The following is a 20,516-nucleotide window of genomic DNA, read 5'->3' on the forward strand; positions in this document are numbered from 1 at the left end:
GTTGACAAACTGACTATAGGGCAAATAATATGATGATTAGTTTTAAGAGCTTGCTTAGTCTGGAGGTAGGTCAATTGGTGTCAATTATCTCATGATTTATTTATGAAGTTGAGCCAAACACTTTCCAGCGCTGCTTCCCATCGGTGCAAGGGACCCCGTCGTACATATTGTCGGGGCGCAACACGCCGCCGTGCTGCCGGCGGAACATGCGGCGCGGCGCCGCCCACGTGCTGCGCGCCCTCGTCGCCGCCGGCGCGCGTTGTTGGCTCGAGACCACTGCTTTACTTGGCGCTGTCGTGCGGTAACATACTGTCGTTCTAACCCAGCTTCGACTTAATTATCCAAGAATACGTGTGAAATTCAATATTCTAATTATGACTAATTTTACCATCAATCAACTTCAAATTCAACTTTTGGTATTTATATTTATAATGTCCCTTGTGTAGGAAAATGAGTGAGCACTCATGAGGCTGACAATCACCTGGAGCGTTAAGAGCCTCAACAAAAATAAGAAAAAAAACTTGGTGCTTAAACCTGTCCTCTCCCAGAGGCACAAATTTGTGCCCAAATTCCTTTGATCCTGTTATCCTGGGACATGACAGATTAAATCAATCTTTGGCCTTACATTTTGGTCCTTCGAACCGGATCTCAATATAGCGACTGGCTTATATTTGTAACTAGCTTATTACCACAACTTGGCTTCCGTGGAAGAATAAAAATGTGGTAGTTCCCTAGTCCATGGGAATTGGCAAAATTCCTGCCTAGTGCAACTTTATGAACTCCAGTGGTTTAGGCTGAGCATATGTCAGTCATGTTACTATTTTATAGGTATAGATTAGCTAACAACAATATAAAACAGGATTCAACATTAGTTGTCTTGTCATTGCAGCGGCGACATTCTCCCCTGGGCAGAGCACGTCGAAATTGGCATTCACGCATCAGACGTATCCCGGGTCCCCTGGCTGACGCGCGGGGGCGCAGACCCGGAAGGCTTCGTGTGGGAGCGAGCCACCAAAGGCCACTACTATAGGGTGGCCTACTCCGCTACCAACAACGTGTATGTCCTGGTGTTGCCGTTTGCTGCGAAAAATGGGACGATGTGGCCAGCCGATTGGGTGTTGGCGCATCAGAGGGAGTTCCCTGAAAGGCATTTGCATCCGCTCGCACAGGTTAAGAGGGTTTTTGTTCAAATTATTTTTTCCTGATATTTGGCCAATAGGGTTTTGATACCACTAACCATTAATCCCAAGACACAATTGTAATAAAAATCTATTTTATCTTATTCTGGAAAATCTGATTAATTTTCAGTTCAAAGCATTAGTGAAATTCTCAAAATATATTTATAAAGTCATCATGAACTAGGTACACTACTATACATTGCTTCTCCGCTAAAACCGTGCACTACAGCTACGTCTGTGCGACACTTAAATAATGCAAAACCCGCCCACCTCAAATAATCTACATATGTATATATCACACAGACAGGCGCCTAGGTGTTACAAACACCACAATAAACCCTTGACGCATTTATAAGTAGAACTATGTAATAGTTCATCAGTTTTTTTTTTATTCGAATAGATGGAAAACGAGCAAGTGGGTCTCCTGATGGTAAGAGATCACCACCGCCCATAAACATCTGCAACACCAGGGGTATTGCAGATGCGTTGCCAACCTAGAGGCCTAAGATGGGATACCTCAAGTGCCAGTAATTTCACCGGCTGTCTTACTCTCCACGCCGAAACACAACTGTGCAAGTACTGCTGCTTTTTGCTTTAGTTTGATTGGTTAATCATCACCATCAATGATGAAAGTCAATGCATTCAAGCCCATGGCACTGAATGTGACTTTTATTCAGACGAGGTTTTTACATGTTCTGATTCTGATGTCTACAGATCCAGTTTGCGGGTCGGCAGGCGCCGGCGCCGAACGACGCTCGGGCGTTCTTGGATCTCAAAATGGGCGCTGGCGCTGTCGAGCGGTGTAACAGGATTGGACCTAAACTTCTTTACCCTTGAAGAACCTTTGAGTAAATGCCAAGTATCGTATCAAAGAAATCGTAGGATTGTCGCTAGAAGTAAAACTTTTTTTCTGACTTGCGAGTAAGGTCTTTGCCAATGGATCCTCTATCCCATGGAAAAATTGCTGGTTTCCAACAGTCTTCTTGAGGACTGCGATGATATTTCTAGTCATTGTTTTTTTATCCTTGATGTACCTCCAGGTCGACAGTAAGGGGTTGTTTCACCACCCATTGATTAATTTTAACTGACGGTAAAAAATGTGATGCCGTCTCCGTCTATTCGAACAAAACAAACAGAGACGGCATCACATTTATCCGCCAAATAAATTTAATCAATGGATGGTGAAACAGGAGGTAAATGTCGAAAGTTATTGGCTGAATCAAAGTAGATCCTACACGAAAGATATGGATTGCGTCAGTCCGTCAATTATAATATAATGTAATTTGGGTGATCTGTAGCGGTAGATCTATTTTGGTGAATGCTTACTATGTAGTTATGCTACCAGAACTTAAACTAGTCAGTCACCCTATATTTCATATTAAATGCACAATTGCACAGAGTAGCAGAGAGAAGAATACAACAGAATGTTCCGAGTTTTTATAAGTAGGTATATTAGGAAAATAACTTTGGAATGAGAGCTGAAACTCGTATAAACCTTATAGTTTCTAAAAGTCTCATAAAATCTCGTGTCTGCGTCTTAGGATATTCAAGGTTCAAGGTTAAAAATTACGAGAAATCTTTTTTTTGTGAATAACGCGCTTACTACGGTTCTGATAACATTCTTATATAGTACAGTCAGCAGCAGAAGTAAATGAGCAGTTACGGTATTCATCTACTTCTGCTGATGACTGTACTAGACTACTGCACTGTAATTAAAGCATAAAATGATCCATAAATATTGCGTGAAGCTTTTTTTCTACACTCATCTGTTTTTGAGATAGGGCTTGGGAAGAGCGCGTATAGCCGCTCAGCCAGCTCTCTTCCCATGTATTCCTAATCCCACGGGAATTTTGGGAAAACCTGATAATATTTTTTAGCTATTAGTTTTAACTGCCTACTTGCATGCTAAATTTTAAGTCTATAGTAATTCTGTAATAATAAATACCTACCTTAAGACCTGAGACCTTATTGTCTAACACACTTGGAATCACAATCGTTTTCCCCCCTCCTTTCTGTCACACTGTATGAGACGATGGGAGAAATAGATGGTTAATGCGGTCGCGTACGTGTACGTCACAGCGTTAGACAACACGGCTTGTGGACACGAGATTTTATGACACTTTTTGAGACAGTTTCTCGACAGTTCGAACAAAACAAATAGAGACGGCATCACATTTAACCGTCAGTTAATACTAATCAATGGATGGTGAAACAGCCCCTTAGAGTGGAAAATAAAGGTCCAGATGAGTATAGGTTACGTTTATCTCTCATTGCAAGGTTGGTCCTCTTTTATTGTTTAAACGACCGGATTATTTGCTCTCGAGTCGACTAAGAATTAGAAATTTCGGCAGTTATGATTGGCAGTAAAAAACCGCATTTAAATCGGTTCACCCGTTTAAGAGCTACGGTGCCACACACAGACACACAAACACACATAGCGGTGAAACTTATAAAACCCCTCTTTTTGCGTCGGGGGTTAAAAATGATCGGGAAGCCGGGGTATATGATAACTTCAGGATTATATCACACGATCTGATTCGTGCAAACGGTATAGTATAACGTTTTATTATATATAGGTATTAGGTATACCTATACAGTACGAGGTAGGTAGCTATTATTGAAGACCATCGCAAAATTACTTCAATATTGCAATAAAGTATTTTGAATTCTTACAAAATATTGTCGTGTAGGTATTAAATTTTTCAACAGTATTTTTAACTTTAGTTATTTTAAGATTTAAATGCTAGCTATTTTAAATGTAAATCAAGTACCTAAGGTTTAGAATAATAGAATAATTTTTGATCTCACAGTATTTCTATCTAGTCTTACCTACGTGCAATCGTCTTATAAGCATGTGACTTTTGAACACCATTTTGAATGGTCTTGTTTTGTTTTTTAGAGTTTATCTTTAAATTCGAGTTGTAAGAAGCCTAAGATTGTTTTAATTTCAGAGCTTTACTAGAGAATAATAAAATGACCTAACTAATTTCCGTAGCGTTTTATTTACTGATAACATTAACCTACTTTATTAAAATACGTCAATACGAATAAGTAATATAAAACACGTGTAAAATTCGTACAAATCTTCAATCATCTTCGAATTTCTCGTCCACAACACCGACGGTAAAAGGTGGATCACGCACCAAACTCAGCAGTTTGTCTAACTTCATTATCTGTGGGATAAATAAAAAACATTTTTATGTTAAAAATTGGTGTATTGCTTCAAAACTACAGCTTTAATTAAATTTTCGACTGTTGTAGAGTAATTTTACGATAAAAGCTTATTTTTGACGAAAGTGTGACATATTTTCACAGGGTCAGTCGTAAAATGTATTTCCGTTGTACCCTGAGTTTATCTCTCCGATTTCAACAAAATTTAGAAGGTAGACTCAGTCCATGATTCCGATCTGGAAAACAGGGTCTCCAAATGTGTTCCCAAAATATTGTACGGATGTGTCCGCTTTGTTGCGAAAATTAAGAAATGATTAAGAAAAATTCGTAACAAAACTGACATATCCAAACTAGAGCTGTAATTTTCTACACCCATAATAGGTAGGTAAGTATATCCTAGTTTCACAACTGCCACAGGGGTAATCAACTGGTTTAGTGTGACCCGTAAACGCTTGTTAACTAAAAAAATAGTTTTTTAGAAGTAATGGCGTTTTTTCTTAAAACCATATTTTACGGTGTGATAAACCCAAAATACCTACCTGTAATGTTTTTTGATCAACTCCAACTGCTTTCTTGGGAGGTTTGCACATAACGCGTAGATTAGGTGATAATTTCAAAACGTGACACGTGCCTCTGAAAAAAATTGTACATGAGTAATTCAAATGCATGAAAACGTAATTTTTCATAAAATAAAAAAATGAAAAAAGGATATGAGGCCCTGCCCCCAGAGAGATTTGAACTCTCGACCCCTGGTTTACAAGACCAGTGCTCTAACCCCTGAGCTATGGAGGCGCTGGAGAAGCGAGCGAAATATTGATTTAAGACTTGCGGGCGTATTTTACTAGCAGCTGTAGATACCGTCACTGAGTTAGGACTCGGTTACTGAGCCAAAATCATTTTACAGCTAATTAAACAATACTGCATGGTAAATTGACCGAAATTATATACAAAATGGATTCGATTTCTGTTAAATAATATCAGTTAGTTTACCCATAACCTCAACCTCAAGGTAGGTCGCCTATTGCTCACCTTGTATTTTTTTTCTCTGTGTATCTGTTTTCTGTATCGCTTACTATGTCTGGTGTACAATAAAGAGTCTTTGTATTGTATTGTATTGTATTGTATTGTAGTATAATCTAAGTTTTTCTTTTTTCTTCTCGTTGCATTATTATATGTTTTTGGCCTTCATACATAATGGATTTGTTTGTCACTAGACATTATATATTAAGCACTATACATTAAGATTAGGTACCTACTGTCTCACAATTTATATAAGAATTTTACGGCTGTGCTATGTGTGACTGTAAATCATACGTACATAAAGAATGAGTAGGTACCTATTAGGCAGCTATGACTAAATAAGGTACGAGTCACATCTTGATATTTTATTAGCTTGTGGTCACGTTACCTACGTAGCGGTGCTACGCTTACGGTCGGTCACAAATACGCCCTACCTGCGGCCTGGCGAGCGATTTTCTCCGTTCACTTAAGTCAGTTTTTGTAAGCTTTTAAAGGTTCTGTAGTCCTACGAGGAACCCTAATACGAGAAGCTTCACCGTGTTCATCCATATCCATGCCCATAGTTTAGACTGATCACCACACTACGCTGACAGGTTTCGAACTCAACCAGAGTTTATCATCAGAGCAACACAACCGTTTATCGTGCTACGACTACGAGATGTTAGACATCTAACGCGTCAGCGTAGTTTGATGGTGGTGAATAGTTGGGTTAGTGTCACGTGTATGTTCTTACATGTAGAGGTGGAGGAGCTGCATGGACACACCTTTGTTGCACAGACGTAGCTATCGTAAGGTCGCGGGTGAGCAAACTAATTGTTTATAGATCATTGTTATGGTCCTCCACAAAGTAACACCTGATTCAGTAAGTTATGGAAAAAATGATTAAGTAGTACGCGAGTGTTCCGACTAAGATACCGACACCTCCTACGTATACTGGTACAAGTGCATAATCATAAATTTACAGGAGAGCTGTTCAAAGGTTCCAAACCTGTAACTTTCTCATTTTATGATATAACTTTTCAAAATTTTGCATTGGTTTCAAAGAAAATATTTGCTTTCTACCTGTATTCATGGATTTTTTTAATTTCTTATAGTTTTTGAGAAAATTGCAGATACACTACTATACGCGTATTTTACATCTTGTAGTTGTGCGGTATACTGAGCTAATTACCACTTGCTCCAGTATACGGCGTAATGCGTAGATTACTGATCTAATGATATTTTTATATTGTATATGAATTTTTAGATGAAATACTTATATGGCTTGCAATGAACAATAAAACAGATGCTCTTTTACCTTCATCTATTGATTTATAAACGTTTTTATCACTTGCATCAATATACGCTAACATTAGCATGCCACTTGTACCAATATACCGCTAGTAATGTTTTAAACGTGCTATACAAAATACAGAAATATACCTTTATAAAAAACCTCACTCGAAATATAAATGGTTTTATTATGAAAAGTAATTGTATTAAGTGCTTTAAATTAATGGAAGCACATTCAATGGATTCGTATTCCTGTTCAAATGTGTACTCGTATTTTATTGTGAAAGGTTCCTCATGTGATACATATATCGCATCGCACCCATTTGTATCCACATAACGGTTTAGCTTTTTGTGCCTCTTCAGGGTTCCGTACCCAAAGGGTAGGTATAAACGGAAACCCTACTTCTATATACTACTTCGCTGTCCGTCCGTCTGTCACCAGGCTGTATCTCATGAACCATGATAGTTAGACAGTTGAAATTTTCACAGATTATGTATAACTGTAGTCGATATAATATATATATAACAAAAAATAGAACAGAATAAATATTTAAGGGGGCCCCCATACAACAAATGTATTTTTTTGCCATTTTTTTGCTAATCCTAATGAAGTTGTATAGATGGTATGGAAACCTTCGTGCGCGAGTCTGATTAGCACTTTGCTTAAGCCAAGCTTTGACATGAAAATATTGAGTCAAAGTCAAAATGTCTTTATTCAATTTAGATTGTAACAAGCACTTATGAATGTCAAAAAAATCTACCACCGGTTCGAAAAAACCTTGTTGAGAAGAGTCTGGCAATAAACCTAGGTATATTTTGAAAACAGATTTACAATCAGATTTTAGTGATATCTATACTTCACAAGTATTTAGCACAACTACATATTTAAAACAGTTCTCAATTCGCTATTTGGAGTAAGCACTCGCCAATGCGGATCGGAATTATTTCCAAATTTCCCTATCCATGATATAATTATTAATTTTAATAATACGCCTTATATATTAATGTCTTCTTGACAATAGATTTAAATTTTGTGTCTGTTTCCGAGTCTTGGGAAACTTCTATAACTTCATACGGTTTACCCGTTTTCGCCATATACATAGCCAGGTACCATTTCTTAGGTGTGTATAAAAAAATGTGTATAGGGGGTTATTAAAAACCTGTACTATACTTTAAACCACATTAGGGTTACTAATTACTAATATGATCCAAGTAGAAAAATACTGTGATTCGAAAAAAAAAAGTTTTGCATGGAAGTGGAGTCGCAAGAAGACTTTCTAATTTCGATGTTTTCCCACTTATATCGTATTAGTAATCAGTAGCCTAATATGGGTTACAGTATAGTACAGGATTTTTTTTATCAACCTGTAGGTATATTGAAATTTACTGTTCTCATTTTAATTAAAGCAATGTAATACTGCAATGTTATATTTATAGCACGCGTACATGTAGGTATAGCCGAGGAAACTGAATCACGTACTGGTACTGGGGTGGAACCGTTGTACTACCAATGTTATGTTGACATCCCATACATTTTGTCAAAGAAATCATAGCGAAATAGATCACGAAAAGGTTTCACATTGGATTTAGTTTCCATGACTGTCTATGAGAAATACGGCTATTGTGGTCTTGCCCTCCGCAATTGTCAGACCAAAACATGTTTTTTTTTATATATACTATCAAATTATGTGTTCGTAGAACAGTTTAAACGGTCCACACGCAGCGACGGCTAGCGCGTACACTGAGGCAACTGCCAGTTACACTGGACTTCCCCGGCCCCGCGACAATATCGGTGCCGCGTATAGTGGTGCATGTCGGTTGCCTCAGTATACGTTGTACCGATTAGCAAAACGGTGTTAGATGCATTCATATACGTCACTTTATTTCCAAAACTAATAGGAATATCCGTGCAAATTTTTTGTGGTAGGTAAATAAGGAAATATTAATCACAAAATTGCAAAAAACTAAAAATCAGAAATTTGTCACTTGTACCAGTATACGTAGGAGGTATCGATACGTGGTACTAGAAATGAACAAAAGAGAACGACCCTCTACCTATAGGTAGTGCCACGAGAGTTGAAGTGAATGATTACACACACAGCTGCAAAAATAACTGATTGCACATAAGAATGAATGAAATGACTGATTGAATTTGAATTGAATTTGAAAATCACAAAATCCTGCTGTCATTCATTACACATGTTCTTGTATGCGTGAATGTAAATCTGGTGGCACTAGGTACTAACATATACCACCAATTTAGAAAAAAAAATTACTTGCTGTCGCCACACACGATGATTGGCATGGAGGCGTTGAAATCAATTCTTGTCAGTTTCTTATTCTTCTTAGAGACTACCGCTTGAGCGCAGATTGGGCGGTACTTGTTTACGTTCAAATCGAAGACATACACCTGGACAAGGAAATGTATTTTTATACTAGTAGAGACACTTACTGTTAACGTTTGCACCTGATATCACACCAAAGTATTGAAGATTATTTTGCAATAAAAAAATGGGAGGTATTTTGTTGCATAACGTTTTGAAATGTCGAAAATTGTTTGGTCGAAATTGTTTTTCATAATATTTTTTGGCCGGAAAATTGTCTAGTACTTTTAACATTTGTATGGTATACTTAACATTGTTTTGTCGAATGTATTATTACGTACCTATAAAATTATTATTCCGAATATTGGCACTACTAATTTTATATCTGGAAAACAAATACATACCTATTCATATTATTATGAAGGAAGTCGAAGGAGCTCCGCGCGGAGCTCCTATTCCGCCTAGTTTGACACAATACTAACCTAACCAACCTATAGTTGAGCAATCATGTTACCTATATTGCGGGGGGTTACGTCCCCCGAGCCCCCTTGCGGGGGCTCCACCCCCCCCCCCCGCCCCCATTCACTGTTCCGCCTATCCAAGTATCAAACATTCATTCTTTTATCTTTAAAAACTTTAAAGTAAGCTTAAACCATTAAGAAGATGTTAAAAAGGGTTGTTTTTTTTCCTTATACATAAGAAGAGCGAATCAAAGCTGTCGGTATTTTAATTTTAGGACGTTGAATATTAGACTAAATAATAATTCGATCTAACCATATTATTATATATTATGGATTTAGCATTTTAGTAATTAAATTAAATATACTCGTATAATATCTAATATATATACCTACCTACTACTACTATACTTCACTACTACACTTTATACTACCTATACCTACTTTTATAATATGTATGCAAAGAATCTATGCAAAGAAAGAAGTGTGCCATACAATATTATATAAGTATCAAACAATTTCGACCAAAAAATTTTAGACCTTGCGAAGGGCACTCTATAAAAATAAATGCATAAAATAATCAATTTTAAATATCACAACTCAAAATCTTAGTGTATAGGTACCTGTACTCGTACATTTTTCAACAAAACCTCGAAAACGTCCAGACTTTTACTAAGATTATTTTGTATATTTGGTATTGCTGGCAACTGGCATTTATTGGAACGTATTTAAAAAAGTAAAATATTGTAATGGTAAAATATTTTGCTTTAGAAACGCTTTCTTTCCATAGAGCAGCCATACAACTTGTGCGTATCGCGTTTGCATTGATACAAACGCGCGTCGACGGCGCATTTAGAAAACGAAGTGTGCAAAGCTGGTTGGTATCTACTTTCTACGTGTACGTACCTTCCCATCAGCAGTGCAAGCGGCGAACACGGTGCTCGAATACGGAGCCCACTTGACGTCACCCACCGGAGAACCCAGCTCGAACATAAAGAGGGGCTCGCTGCAGAGATAAAAGCAAATAAAGGCCTTGGTCGCAATTGTCGTTGATGTTAGGATAATGCTAAGAAAATGTTTATTCATCATCATCATCATCCCAGCCTATATGCGTCCCACTGCTGGGCACAGGCCTCCTCTCAGAACAAGAGGGCTTGGGCCGTAGTTCCCACGCGGGCCCAGCGGGCAATGTTTATTACGTGGACTTATAAATAATAATTATTTTTTTAAAGATCTGAGGCAGATTTTTGGTTTGCACTGATTGTAGGTAGGTATTTAATAGTAAGGGTCTACGCTAGCTAGGCGCTTCTAGCGAGGCGTTAGGCGCGGGTGCGGTGCATGTAAAATCCGACGCACGTGACGCGCGCAGTTGCGCTGCTCATAGTTTTTTTTAACCCCCGACGCAAAAAGAGGGGTGTAATAAGTTTGACTGCTATGTGTGTCTGTCTGTCTGTGGCACCACAGCTCTTAAACGGGTGGACCGATTTGAATGCGGGTTTTTATTTGAAATCAGGTTTTCTAGCGAAGGTTCTTTTCTTAGACATGTTTCATCAAAATCGGTTCAGCCGTTATTGACATATATTGATCCTCGCACATCTCTGGTGTGGAAACGCTGCTTTAGTTGTTGGTAATAATATATAGTGCCATGTTTAGTTAAAGCCATATTCTAACAACAACAAAAAAAATTAGTTCCTAGGTAAAACAAAAAAATACCCACTCTCTTCCGTCTTCCCAGATCTTGATTCTCCAATCGCCCGAGCAGGACGCGTAGATGCTATTATTGAAGTAGTTGTAGTGTATCCTGTACACCGGCATGTGGTGCCCCTGCACAGAACGCACATAGTTCCGGTTGTACTTGAGGGAACACGTGTGTATCATGCCGTCTTCTGTGCCCACCATGAAGATCTCCGCTTTTTCCGGGTGGAAGCAGATGCAGCTGCCACAACCTTGAAAGCAGTTACTGGATATTGTAGTCAGTAACAGAAATGGATGACGGCTATTAGCCTAAGCACGTCTCTACTGACTAGGTAAGAAGCATAATAATGTTGTTCAGATTTGGAGGCTAAGTCAAGAGCAAGGCAAACTGCCGTAGGTAGGGCAACCCTTGGCTTAGCGGTGATAAGTACTATTGGTAATTCGGTAAGACTGCGCTGCGTTATAATCTTACGCTGAGCTCAGAATGGTGACATGCAAGTAGTTAAATCACTGCCAACAAAACAGAGCTGCCATCGATTTTATAGCTTAGATTTCCTCATACTGAGACTGTAAGGTAATAAAGTTAGGTAGGTACTTTATTATCTCATCACCGAGAAGCCAACCAAGGTGTGCCCTACCTAGCATCTTTTCTGGGAGCATTACAGTGATTTTCACGCCTCTGTCTAGCAGCACTGATAGAAGCTAGGATACTTATAATCGTTTCGAGCTCTACAACAGCACATCCACTTTGCGAGGCGAGGTAAATGAAGCGTTTCTATTGGTCAATGAAAAACATATTCCTCGCAACATATCCGCGCACATCTCCGGCGGAAACGCTGCTTCATACTGCGAGTGAAGTTTTATTTAGTTTTTCGTAATGCAAACACTTCGGCAGCGATTTGAAATCTATTAGAAGTTTTAAACTTTCGCGATTTCCACTCATAACCATTACAGCACCCGGGACTTATCACGCTTACAAAATGAGTAGGTAATAATTACCTCGTTCGACGTGAATAATTACCTAAGGGATACTATAATTATACAGCATCCCTTAGGTAATCAATAATTAATGTGATGCGAAAAGTCTTGTAGCCGGTGAAAATGATTGTATTCAGCAATAGGTAACTGAGCAACGGACGGGGTGCTGTGCTGATAATACCTATATTTAATAGTAAGAATAGCTTGAAACGATCTAATGGACCAAAAAAAAGCTCATTCGACCAAACATTACTTTACAATAAGTATTCAACAATGCGAAAGGCTCCCATGAAAATTTGCATCCTACACCAAAGTGGGAACGTAAGCATCTTACTGTTAACAGCGAGCATGGTCCCATCAGGGCCGGGGATGGGCGGAACGCTGGAAGCGAGCGTGATGATGGTAGTGGCTTGTAACTCGCCAGGCATCACCGCCCACTGCACCACGCGGCCGTCTCCCGCGATCGAGAAGAATGACGCTTCGCCGTCCAGGAGACGGGGGCCCCAGCGGATCTGAACATCCAATTATCGTATAGTCTCTGCTAAATGGCTAAAATCCTTATCAGTTTCATACTGAATTTGGTTTGGTTCTCAAATGGCAAATGCGAGGGGCTTTACCCTTATCCTGAGGCCTAATTGTCTAACACACTTAGGGGCTTAGATTGAGGGGCTATTTCACCATCCATTGATTAGTGTTAACTGACGGTTAAATGTGATGCCGCCTCTATTTGTTTTGTTCAAATAGACGGAGACGGCATCAAATTTAACCGTGCAATAATTTTCAACAATAGACTAAAATAATTAAACTAATAGCAAACACGGGACATATCAGGACTTAAATATTGCTAAAATTAACTCGGAGACGTCTTTGAGATTTAAGAGTTGAGATTGATTATGGATTCTAGATAATATTTTGGTTGGTCAACTCACCTCCCAAACTATGTTGCTGTGCTTATCGCGTACGGAGTCCGATTTGTATTGGTAAGATGACTCCAAAGTCAATTGTGAGTTGTAAACGCAAACGTTGCCGTCGTAGCGTCCTATTATAATTAGGCCATAATTAAAATTCATCGTTAGTGTAATTAATGTATTAAACTAAAGGTACAAAGTTGCAGATATAGCTTTTACCCACGCAAACGAGGTACGGAGTTTCATGGTACACGTCGAGACAGATGAGCGGCGATTCGGTGACGACAGCATACTCTGGGAACGCTGGGTTTTTGATGCTGTACAGGCAGAGGCAACCCTCTTTTTGTTGAGCCGTGAAATCCACTAAAGCACATCGACAGAAAATAAGATGATTATTATTTTTGGAACGGTTTTGTCCGGGCACCGCTGCAGGGAAGAGGTCCTGAAAGACCTATTTTGGATCTTGGGATCAAAGGCCGACAAGAGATGGTCCAAGATCGTAAAAGCATGGCCTAGTCTGCTGTTGGAGGCCTAGACTTCGGGTCACTGCGCCCGGATAGCAAGTAAGTATTTTTAGTAACACATTATAGCACTTAGGTAAATATCAAGTGTGCGAATGAAAGTCATTCATTATTTACTGCACCAGTCTAAGTTTTTTTTTTTTATACATAAACGATCGAAAATAACGTACATGATCCATAGGCTACGGCGAACAAATCTTGGTAGTGCGGGTTCCACGCCACCTCGCAGACTGCATGCTTGCTCATCGGTTCATACTGGAACTTCCAGAGAGGCAGCAGCGAGCCCATACCCTCGCGGAACTCGTCAGACGGGTCGTCCCAGTAGCGGTAATCTTGCGCTGGGTATTTGTAAAAAAATAGGATTATTCACAAACTGCGCGCTGCTTCAATCGCATTGACATTTCTGTTGAAAATTTGATAGGTTAACTACTTACATTATTATTATTATACCGTTTGTCGAGAATTTAGGGTGAATGCATTCCGCAGAAGACTGAGCTGACAAGATAATCCTCGGAAAGGGTTTGGATGTAAAAATTAAATGTTTCATCAACGTCATCGTCATTTTTATTAAAATACACGGGTTACTGATGTATTTATTTTTAGCCAACAATTTTCGCTCTTTTAGACTCCAAGTGCCGGCTAAGCACCAGCAGATGTTCCTGCACTCCGACTTCTGGCTGGAGAGCGTGGTCTTCCGTCGCTTTAGGGAACCAAGGATATAAATACATCCCTGAATAACTGTAATACTCTCATTTTCAATCGACAAATTAATAATTAGTCGAGGTATGCCTGGCCTGTTTCGAACCAATCCGTGGCTCCTTTTCAAGGTGAGCTCAAATGGAAAGCCAACCGTGAACTGCACGCCAGCGCATCTGGTTGTTCGGCTCTAGGCGCGGCCATCGGTGGCGAAACATGTCGGGCATACTTCAACTATTAATACGTGTGTGACCCATGTATCGAGTATTTTAATAATTATATCTACGTCTCACGGTAGTTTTAATTCAAAGATTATCTATCATCATCTGTTTTATAAGTTAGCTGACAGTATGTTATATCCAATAATATTTGTATGTTGCAAAGTTGTACAGTCAAGGGCAAAGATATCGACACGGCCAAAGTTGCAAAAATATGTATACACGGCCTTAATGTTAAGTGCATAGAGTCGTGTATACATATTTTTGCAACTTTGGCCGTGTCGATATCTTTGCCCTTGACTGTACTGTACTTTTTTCACTTCAGGTAAGTACATTCAAGACGACCTATTCTGCATTTTAGTTACAGTAAGTAAATATGCTTACTTGTTCACGCCTGTGAACTTAAAGATCTACATTGAAAAGACTTGCACTCAACCTAAAGTTGTTACCGATATCATCAAAGATGTTCTGATTGACAAGGCGCTCGAGTATGGCCCATGCCTCTCGGATGCGCTGCGCCAGCTGTTCATCGTGAATCTGCTGTGCTGATTTTACATGCTTCGCCGCTTTCTTCTTCATCTAAAACCACAAGAGATTGACATGTCGAAATTATCACAAAAGTTCAGAAATAATTACCTATTCTATGGAGTCGGTAAATTTAGAAGTTTCTTTTCCATCTAGAAATCTTTATTCTGATGTATAGGTCGAAACGTGCCTCATTCAAAGTCATTGGTCTGATCAAATTGTCTTTGCGTCTAAATTTTGAAATACAAATCAGCTTACTCTTTTAGGTTTCTCGTCCTCCTTTTCCTTCATTTTCCGCGCGTAGTCTTCCTGGTAGAAGTCAAATATGATGCTCTGGAGAGCCGTGGCCGCGTAGTTTGCTCGAGCCGGGGGTATCGTCTGCGTGTCTACCGACTACAACATCCATGAAAGATTGCTTTGTAATATGAATGTGACTTTGTAGGTATATTATTGAAAAAAAAAACAAATATACGCGCATGACTTGAAAAAAATGAGATATCTTTACCATTAAAGAATACAATACAATGACACCACCACAAATAGTATTAAGCGATATAGAAAACAGGTGAGAGAGAAAATTACAGCTGCCCTCCCCCCTGAGATTCTAAAAAAGTTGCCAAATGTACCTAAAGCAACCAAATTAGTCCTAAGTCTTTGACGTGACTTGCTTGATCGATCATTCATGTACGTCGAAACCGAAACTCGCATGAATTCTCCAATTCCAATAAATACTTAACTACCTACTCGTACAATTCATACTTTTCTCATTCTCCCTCCATATCGAATTGCCCCCCTCTGGGCCATCGGCTGACGACGCCCTTGCCTGTAAGTAAGTCCTAAGCTCATACTATGGTTCTCATTTGTTAATTAACCCTTTAGGAGGGACCATATTACCCCCTTTCAACTTCAAATATATTTTGTAACAGCTTGTAAGTACAGTAAATAGGTAAGTAATAAAATACTAGTAACAGACCCGACGAGGATTGTTGTAGGTGAGGGCGGCCCGCTCGCAGAAGTTGAACTGGTTGGCGAGTTTCTTGACTCGTGGTTTGATCTCCAGCTTTTCTTCTACCATTGGCGCGTCACCCGGCTCCTCTATGATTATAATCATCAAGTAAGTATTATTTGCATTCCGCAACTAAAAAGTTGCAAAGAAACAAAACCGCAACATGATCATTTACTTAGTTATCACCTTTCTCCTGAAAATTTATAATTCTGAAAAAAATCGGAAAATTAGTAATTTCCATTTCTCATCACATTGGGAATGAGCTCTCCATCAATTAATTTTCTAACAACTGCACATCATCATTTACTCACAACTTCTAGTCACCTTTAAGCTCCACCTTTTTCAAATTAGGGCTACCTCTACGAATAATGGCTACTTTATGACAACCGCAGAAGGGTTTCGGCAGTTTCGAGGCTTAGGTACTTTCCCCCGTCTGCATGATCGATAAGTTCGTATAGTACTAATCATAGAGTAATTACCAGCGGCTTCTGGTTCCTCGACCTGCTCGCCCTCTTGTTGTTCGTCGGTAACGCCTTCTCCCGGTTCCGCGTCTTCGGCAGCTGCTGGGGCCTTCTCTTCTTCAGGCTGCACATCCTCTATATTGTAGATGTTGTGAGGTTAATGTTAGAAATCTCATATGAGCAGTTTAAAATTAATCTGCGTTAAATAAAATAGAAACCAGGAAAAAAGTTAGGTACAACTAAATGTCCTACAGTATATTAAGGCTTCATGAGCAATCTCATAACTTAAGAAATAAAGAAAATTCTCAAAACGTTAAAAAAATGTGAAATTGGTAAAGAGGTAAATACAATTAATGTGAGTTAATGAAGTTGGTTAAAAATGGACTAGTTTTATCTGTTTAGGTAGTTTAGTTTAGTGTTTATCTCAAGTAAAACCAGAATTATTAATCTAATCTAGCATCTAAGGCCAACTAACTACTTAATGTCAATTTTTCATAAAAAAATTGCAAATGTAATATAAGAAACTACAGTTCCTAAATTCAAAGCGTACCTATCTATAGTACAAGCTTTTAATTTAGGAACCGCAACAGAGGTGTGTTTCTGGTTTGGAATCTTTTTTCTAGTCATCAATGGAGTCCTGTGTAAGTATTCCGAAATAAATAAAGAATTAAAGATTATTATTTTACAATACGTAATCTTAAAAAATCTTTGATTTCTCTCTTACCTTCAGGCTTAGCTTCTTCAGGCGCCGGCTGCTCGGCCGGCTCTGGTTCCGGCTCCTCTTCTTCTTCTTCTTCGGCTTTGGACTTCTTGACTTTTGCTCGTTTCGGCCCCGCATCGTCAAAGCCAACCATACCTGGAAATTATCAATGATACTCGTAGCTTCTTATGTCATTCAAATAGACATGACCTAGTGTGTATTTCCACCACTGACAAGAAGATTATTTTTGCCATATACATAGGTAATATTGACCTACTTCAGGTGTTTTCTTAGGTAAGTACAGATTTTAAAGCCTTATTATGGTAATTCACCAATGAGTTATAACAAAAAGTAAAACCGACTCCAACAAAATAAAAAAAATAACTAAAAATGGAACCGACTACAAAACCCTTGGAAATATTTTTCTAGGTACCTACTAGCTCGAAGTCGGTGACTCAGCACGACCCAGCAGGAGGGATTGAAACCCATATTATGTAGGTGAGGTAGACGACTATTGTTCCGCTCTTGCTGGCTCGTGCTGAGTCACCGACTTCTAGCTAGTAGGTACCTAGAAAAATATTTTCAAGGGTTTTGTAGTCGGTTCCATTTTTAATAATTTTTTTGGGTTTTACTTTTATGTTAAAATTTTTCTTTTTTTCTTACTTTTTAGTGATTCGTAGCCAAAATACCTACAGATCACAACGATTCCATTAAACCCAAACACGGCTTATCATAGTTACGTTGTTTTTTAACAGAGTTCCGTTGCCTACCTTCCGGCTTCAGCATCAGATCCGTTCGAAAGAATCATAATTTAAAGCTTCTTCTTAGTCACTTATCTAGGTATATTAACCATGATAGTTTATAGACGAGCGAGCATTACTTAGCTTTGACGAGCTCCATTGCTCATCTACGGTCTTCTTCATCAGGTCCAGTTTAACAAATGATACTTTCAGAATGTAAATGCTTATCTTAGTGCTATAAAATTTGAGGTTTGCCTTCGATTACCCTAGGACCCCATCATCAGATCTTGACTTGGTGACAATGGGACCACCTCAGAAGAGTACTCTTTCGAATAAAAAAATAATTTTGTAAAATCGGTCCACAATTTTATTGACTGAGTAATCGGTGAAAATACATTAAAAAAAATACAAAAATTGGAACATAGAACCTCCTCCTTTTTTGAAGTCGATTAAAAATCAAATGAAATGTTTAAATGATAGTGAATACTTGAAAAACTCTCTTTTTAAAAACCCCATTTGGTCTCTCCGAAACAAACTCTTTTTTCTGGTTTATGTAAGTACTTACCTACCTATTAATAGAAACCTACCTTCCCTAGAACTTTGAATTATTAAGTATTATTTTAAGTCTCACAAATACAAATACATGTTTTAAAGCGTGCATAAGCGAAAACGTTTTTATCCATGTTTTGTGCTCCATATACTTTTCGCCAATAATTAGCCTGTTTTATTCATGTTCACCTTATTCATTCCTTTTTATAGCGGATTTCTAGTAGCTACGAGTATGAATAACTTACCGTAGCCAGCAGCGATTTGTGCTTTTGCTTCGTCTGAATCTTTACGTATTGCAGTTCCCTGGTACACGTAAAGTGGATACGCTTTCCCAAAGGTGATTTTGGGCTTGATGACGAACAAATTCTTGCCGTAATGGTAAGCGACCTCATCTGGTTCCCATTGCGGGTTAATGGTCGTTAAAATACGACCAACATCCTCTTCTAGTTCCTATCGATGTTAAAATTTGTGAAATTAAAAAAATATTCTGTCCAGATATTGTAAATGTATCGTAATATATATTGTATCGTATACGAATTTTTTTTGAGAAACACGATATTTATTTATACAAAACTGAAGAGTCAATTTTTAGAAAATGTAAGTAAGTACTAACTATTCGCACAATTAAAAATTTCTGTGAAAATTTCAGTTAATTTAATTAACAATTTGTTTAAAACAAAGTTTATTCTACTACTTACTGCGTCCGGAACTTCCTCCTGGTCGTCAGGCTTTATAAGTGTGCGTGGTTTGAGCCAGTCTAGTCCTTCGTCTTCCACTAAGTTGCCCTTCGATTTATTTGCTTCTTTCTGTCAAGAGTTTAATAAACGCCCATTAGACTACCAATGCAAGCAACTTTCGACACAGTCATTAATTTTAACTCTACATCTCTACATACGTTTAAATTATTAAGTGTTTTCCTTAAAAGCGCATTGTCGTCGTCACCGTGAAGCGCGCGATTAATCATTGCCTTTAACATGATGGAAAAATAACGAAGCCCTTTGCCGAATTCAAACAGAAAGTAACAGAAACACGCAAGGCTCGGCTGACAGCGAATCAAATACTGTTCAGATTTCCACGAATTTGAAAAGCTCGCTTCATTTGCATACCATTCGATGTTAGGTCTTTATTTGGGCTGATCATGTAAATCGCCTATTAAATTGCGGCCAACATCGTTTCGGCCAAGAAACACGGTAAACAAACTATTGAGGAAAGTTGCGTGCTTGTAAAATACCTAAAAATGTCTTGAGCCCTTAATATATTCTTGTATTTTAACACGAGGCATGCCACTTAAGGGGCATTGATGCAAAAGGCAAGGAGTGTGCTCAAAAATACGAGTATATTTGTATTGTAATATATGAGTACGTGATTGATCCCTAATTTTGTCCATATGTATTTCTGTAACTATTAATAATTAAACTAAATCGAGAAAAGTCATAACGTTCAATACAGTTACACTAAGTGACTAAAGGATAGATAGCTTATTAAATTATTATGATAATGTTAATGCTCAAAATTAAGCAAACTGTACTAACTAATATAGTACTCGTCAAATTACACAAAAAACGACAGTTAATTGTCAGTCAGTACATTAAAATTTTATTTTAAGCAGGGTCTAATAAAGGAACCGATAAAGATCGGACGATAAGATATATAGTCACGCAATTAAGTCGGATTGTATAAATGGTTAAGTACCTACGTTGTCGTACTTACGTCGCTATCACTGTCTGAGTCAAATGACATTATAAATTTAAAACCAAAAAATAAATTACTTGCACGCACACGCACAGGCAGTGCGAAGACACGTCTACGGCGAATAAGGTAGCGGACAAATTTGCTGCACTGTTGGAAACATTGACTAAATTTGTATACATCTATATCGTTTGCCAACTTCCGTACTTACCAACATTAACTGTGATGTAAACTACATCAATTTATAATAACGGTAATGCTACTGTTTAGCTCGAAGTAAGGACAACAACGAAAAACAACCCACATTAAAGGTTAAGTTTTCAGACGTCAACCTGTTGCGAGCTATTTTTGACTTAGACTAAACTCAGTTGGTAGTCTATTTTTATACCATCAGGTAGAAATTACTC

At 38.4% G+C, this 20,516-nt stretch overlaps 2 protein-coding genes and 1 non-coding gene across 5 annotated transcripts in view; 1 reads left to right on the top strand and 2 right to left on the bottom strand.

Annotated features, from left to right (window-relative positions):
* The window catches only part of LOC141435020 (ribitol 5-phosphate transferase FKRP-like), a 48,643-nt gene that overhangs the window by 1,407 nt on the left and 26,720 nt on the right, over positions 1 to 20,516 (top strand). The window contains exons 3-5 of one of the 2 annotated variants that reach the window (XR_012452106.1): positions 129 to 301; positions 890 to 1,169; positions 1,893 to 3,761. Coding sequence is in view for 1 of the 2 variants with exons in the window: in XM_074097538.1 (XP_073953639.1) it covers positions 129 to 301; positions 890 to 1,169; positions 1,893 to 2,015 (576 nt within the window). In the remaining variant the exon portion in view is untranslated. Of the gene's footprint in view, positions 1 to 128; positions 302 to 889; positions 1,170 to 1,892; positions 4,167 to 20,516 lie in introns of those variants that run through there. The other variant, XM_074097538.1, reaches the window with a different exon arrangement.
* LOC141435018 (dynein intermediate chain 2, ciliary-like) lies at positions 4,162 to 20,191 on the bottom strand. 2 transcript variants are annotated; one of them, XM_074097534.1, is made up of 17 exons: positions 20,131 to 20,191; positions 19,119 to 19,226; positions 18,666 to 18,870; positions 17,156 to 17,287; positions 16,450 to 16,566; positions 15,938 to 16,059; positions 15,223 to 15,357; positions 14,889 to 15,018; positions 13,696 to 13,863; positions 13,224 to 13,367; positions 13,026 to 13,135; positions 12,431 to 12,608; positions 11,141 to 11,369; positions 10,330 to 10,429; positions 8,918 to 9,051; positions 4,889 to 4,982; positions 4,162 to 4,351 (listed from the first exon to the last, which is right to left on the bottom strand). In XM_074097534.1, the coding sequence occupies exons 1-17, from the start codon at positions 20,158 to 20,160 to the stop codon at positions 4,265 to 4,267; spliced, it is 2,223 nt and encodes a 740-aa protein (XP_073953635.1). In that variant the 5' UTR covers positions 20,161 to 20,191; the 3' UTR covers positions 4,162 to 4,264. The 2 variants fall into 2 exon arrangements, with proteins under 2 accessions (XP_073953635.1, XP_073953634.1); XM_074097533.1 differs by lacking the exon at positions 20,131 to 20,191 and adding an exon at positions 19,316 to 19,413.
* Positions 5,069 to 5,141, bottom strand: TRNAT-UGU (transfer RNA threonine (anticodon UGU)). Its single transcript has one exon. It is a non-coding gene; the product is annotated as a tRNA-Thr (tRNA).

Source organism: Choristoneura fumiferana, chromosome 14 (assembly GCF_025370935.1).
Source record: "Choristoneura fumiferana chromosome 14, NRCan_CFum_1, whole genome shotgun sequence".
In the NCBI taxonomy this organism is placed as follows: domain Eukaryota; kingdom Metazoa; phylum Arthropoda; class Insecta; order Lepidoptera; family Tortricidae; genus Choristoneura; species Choristoneura fumiferana.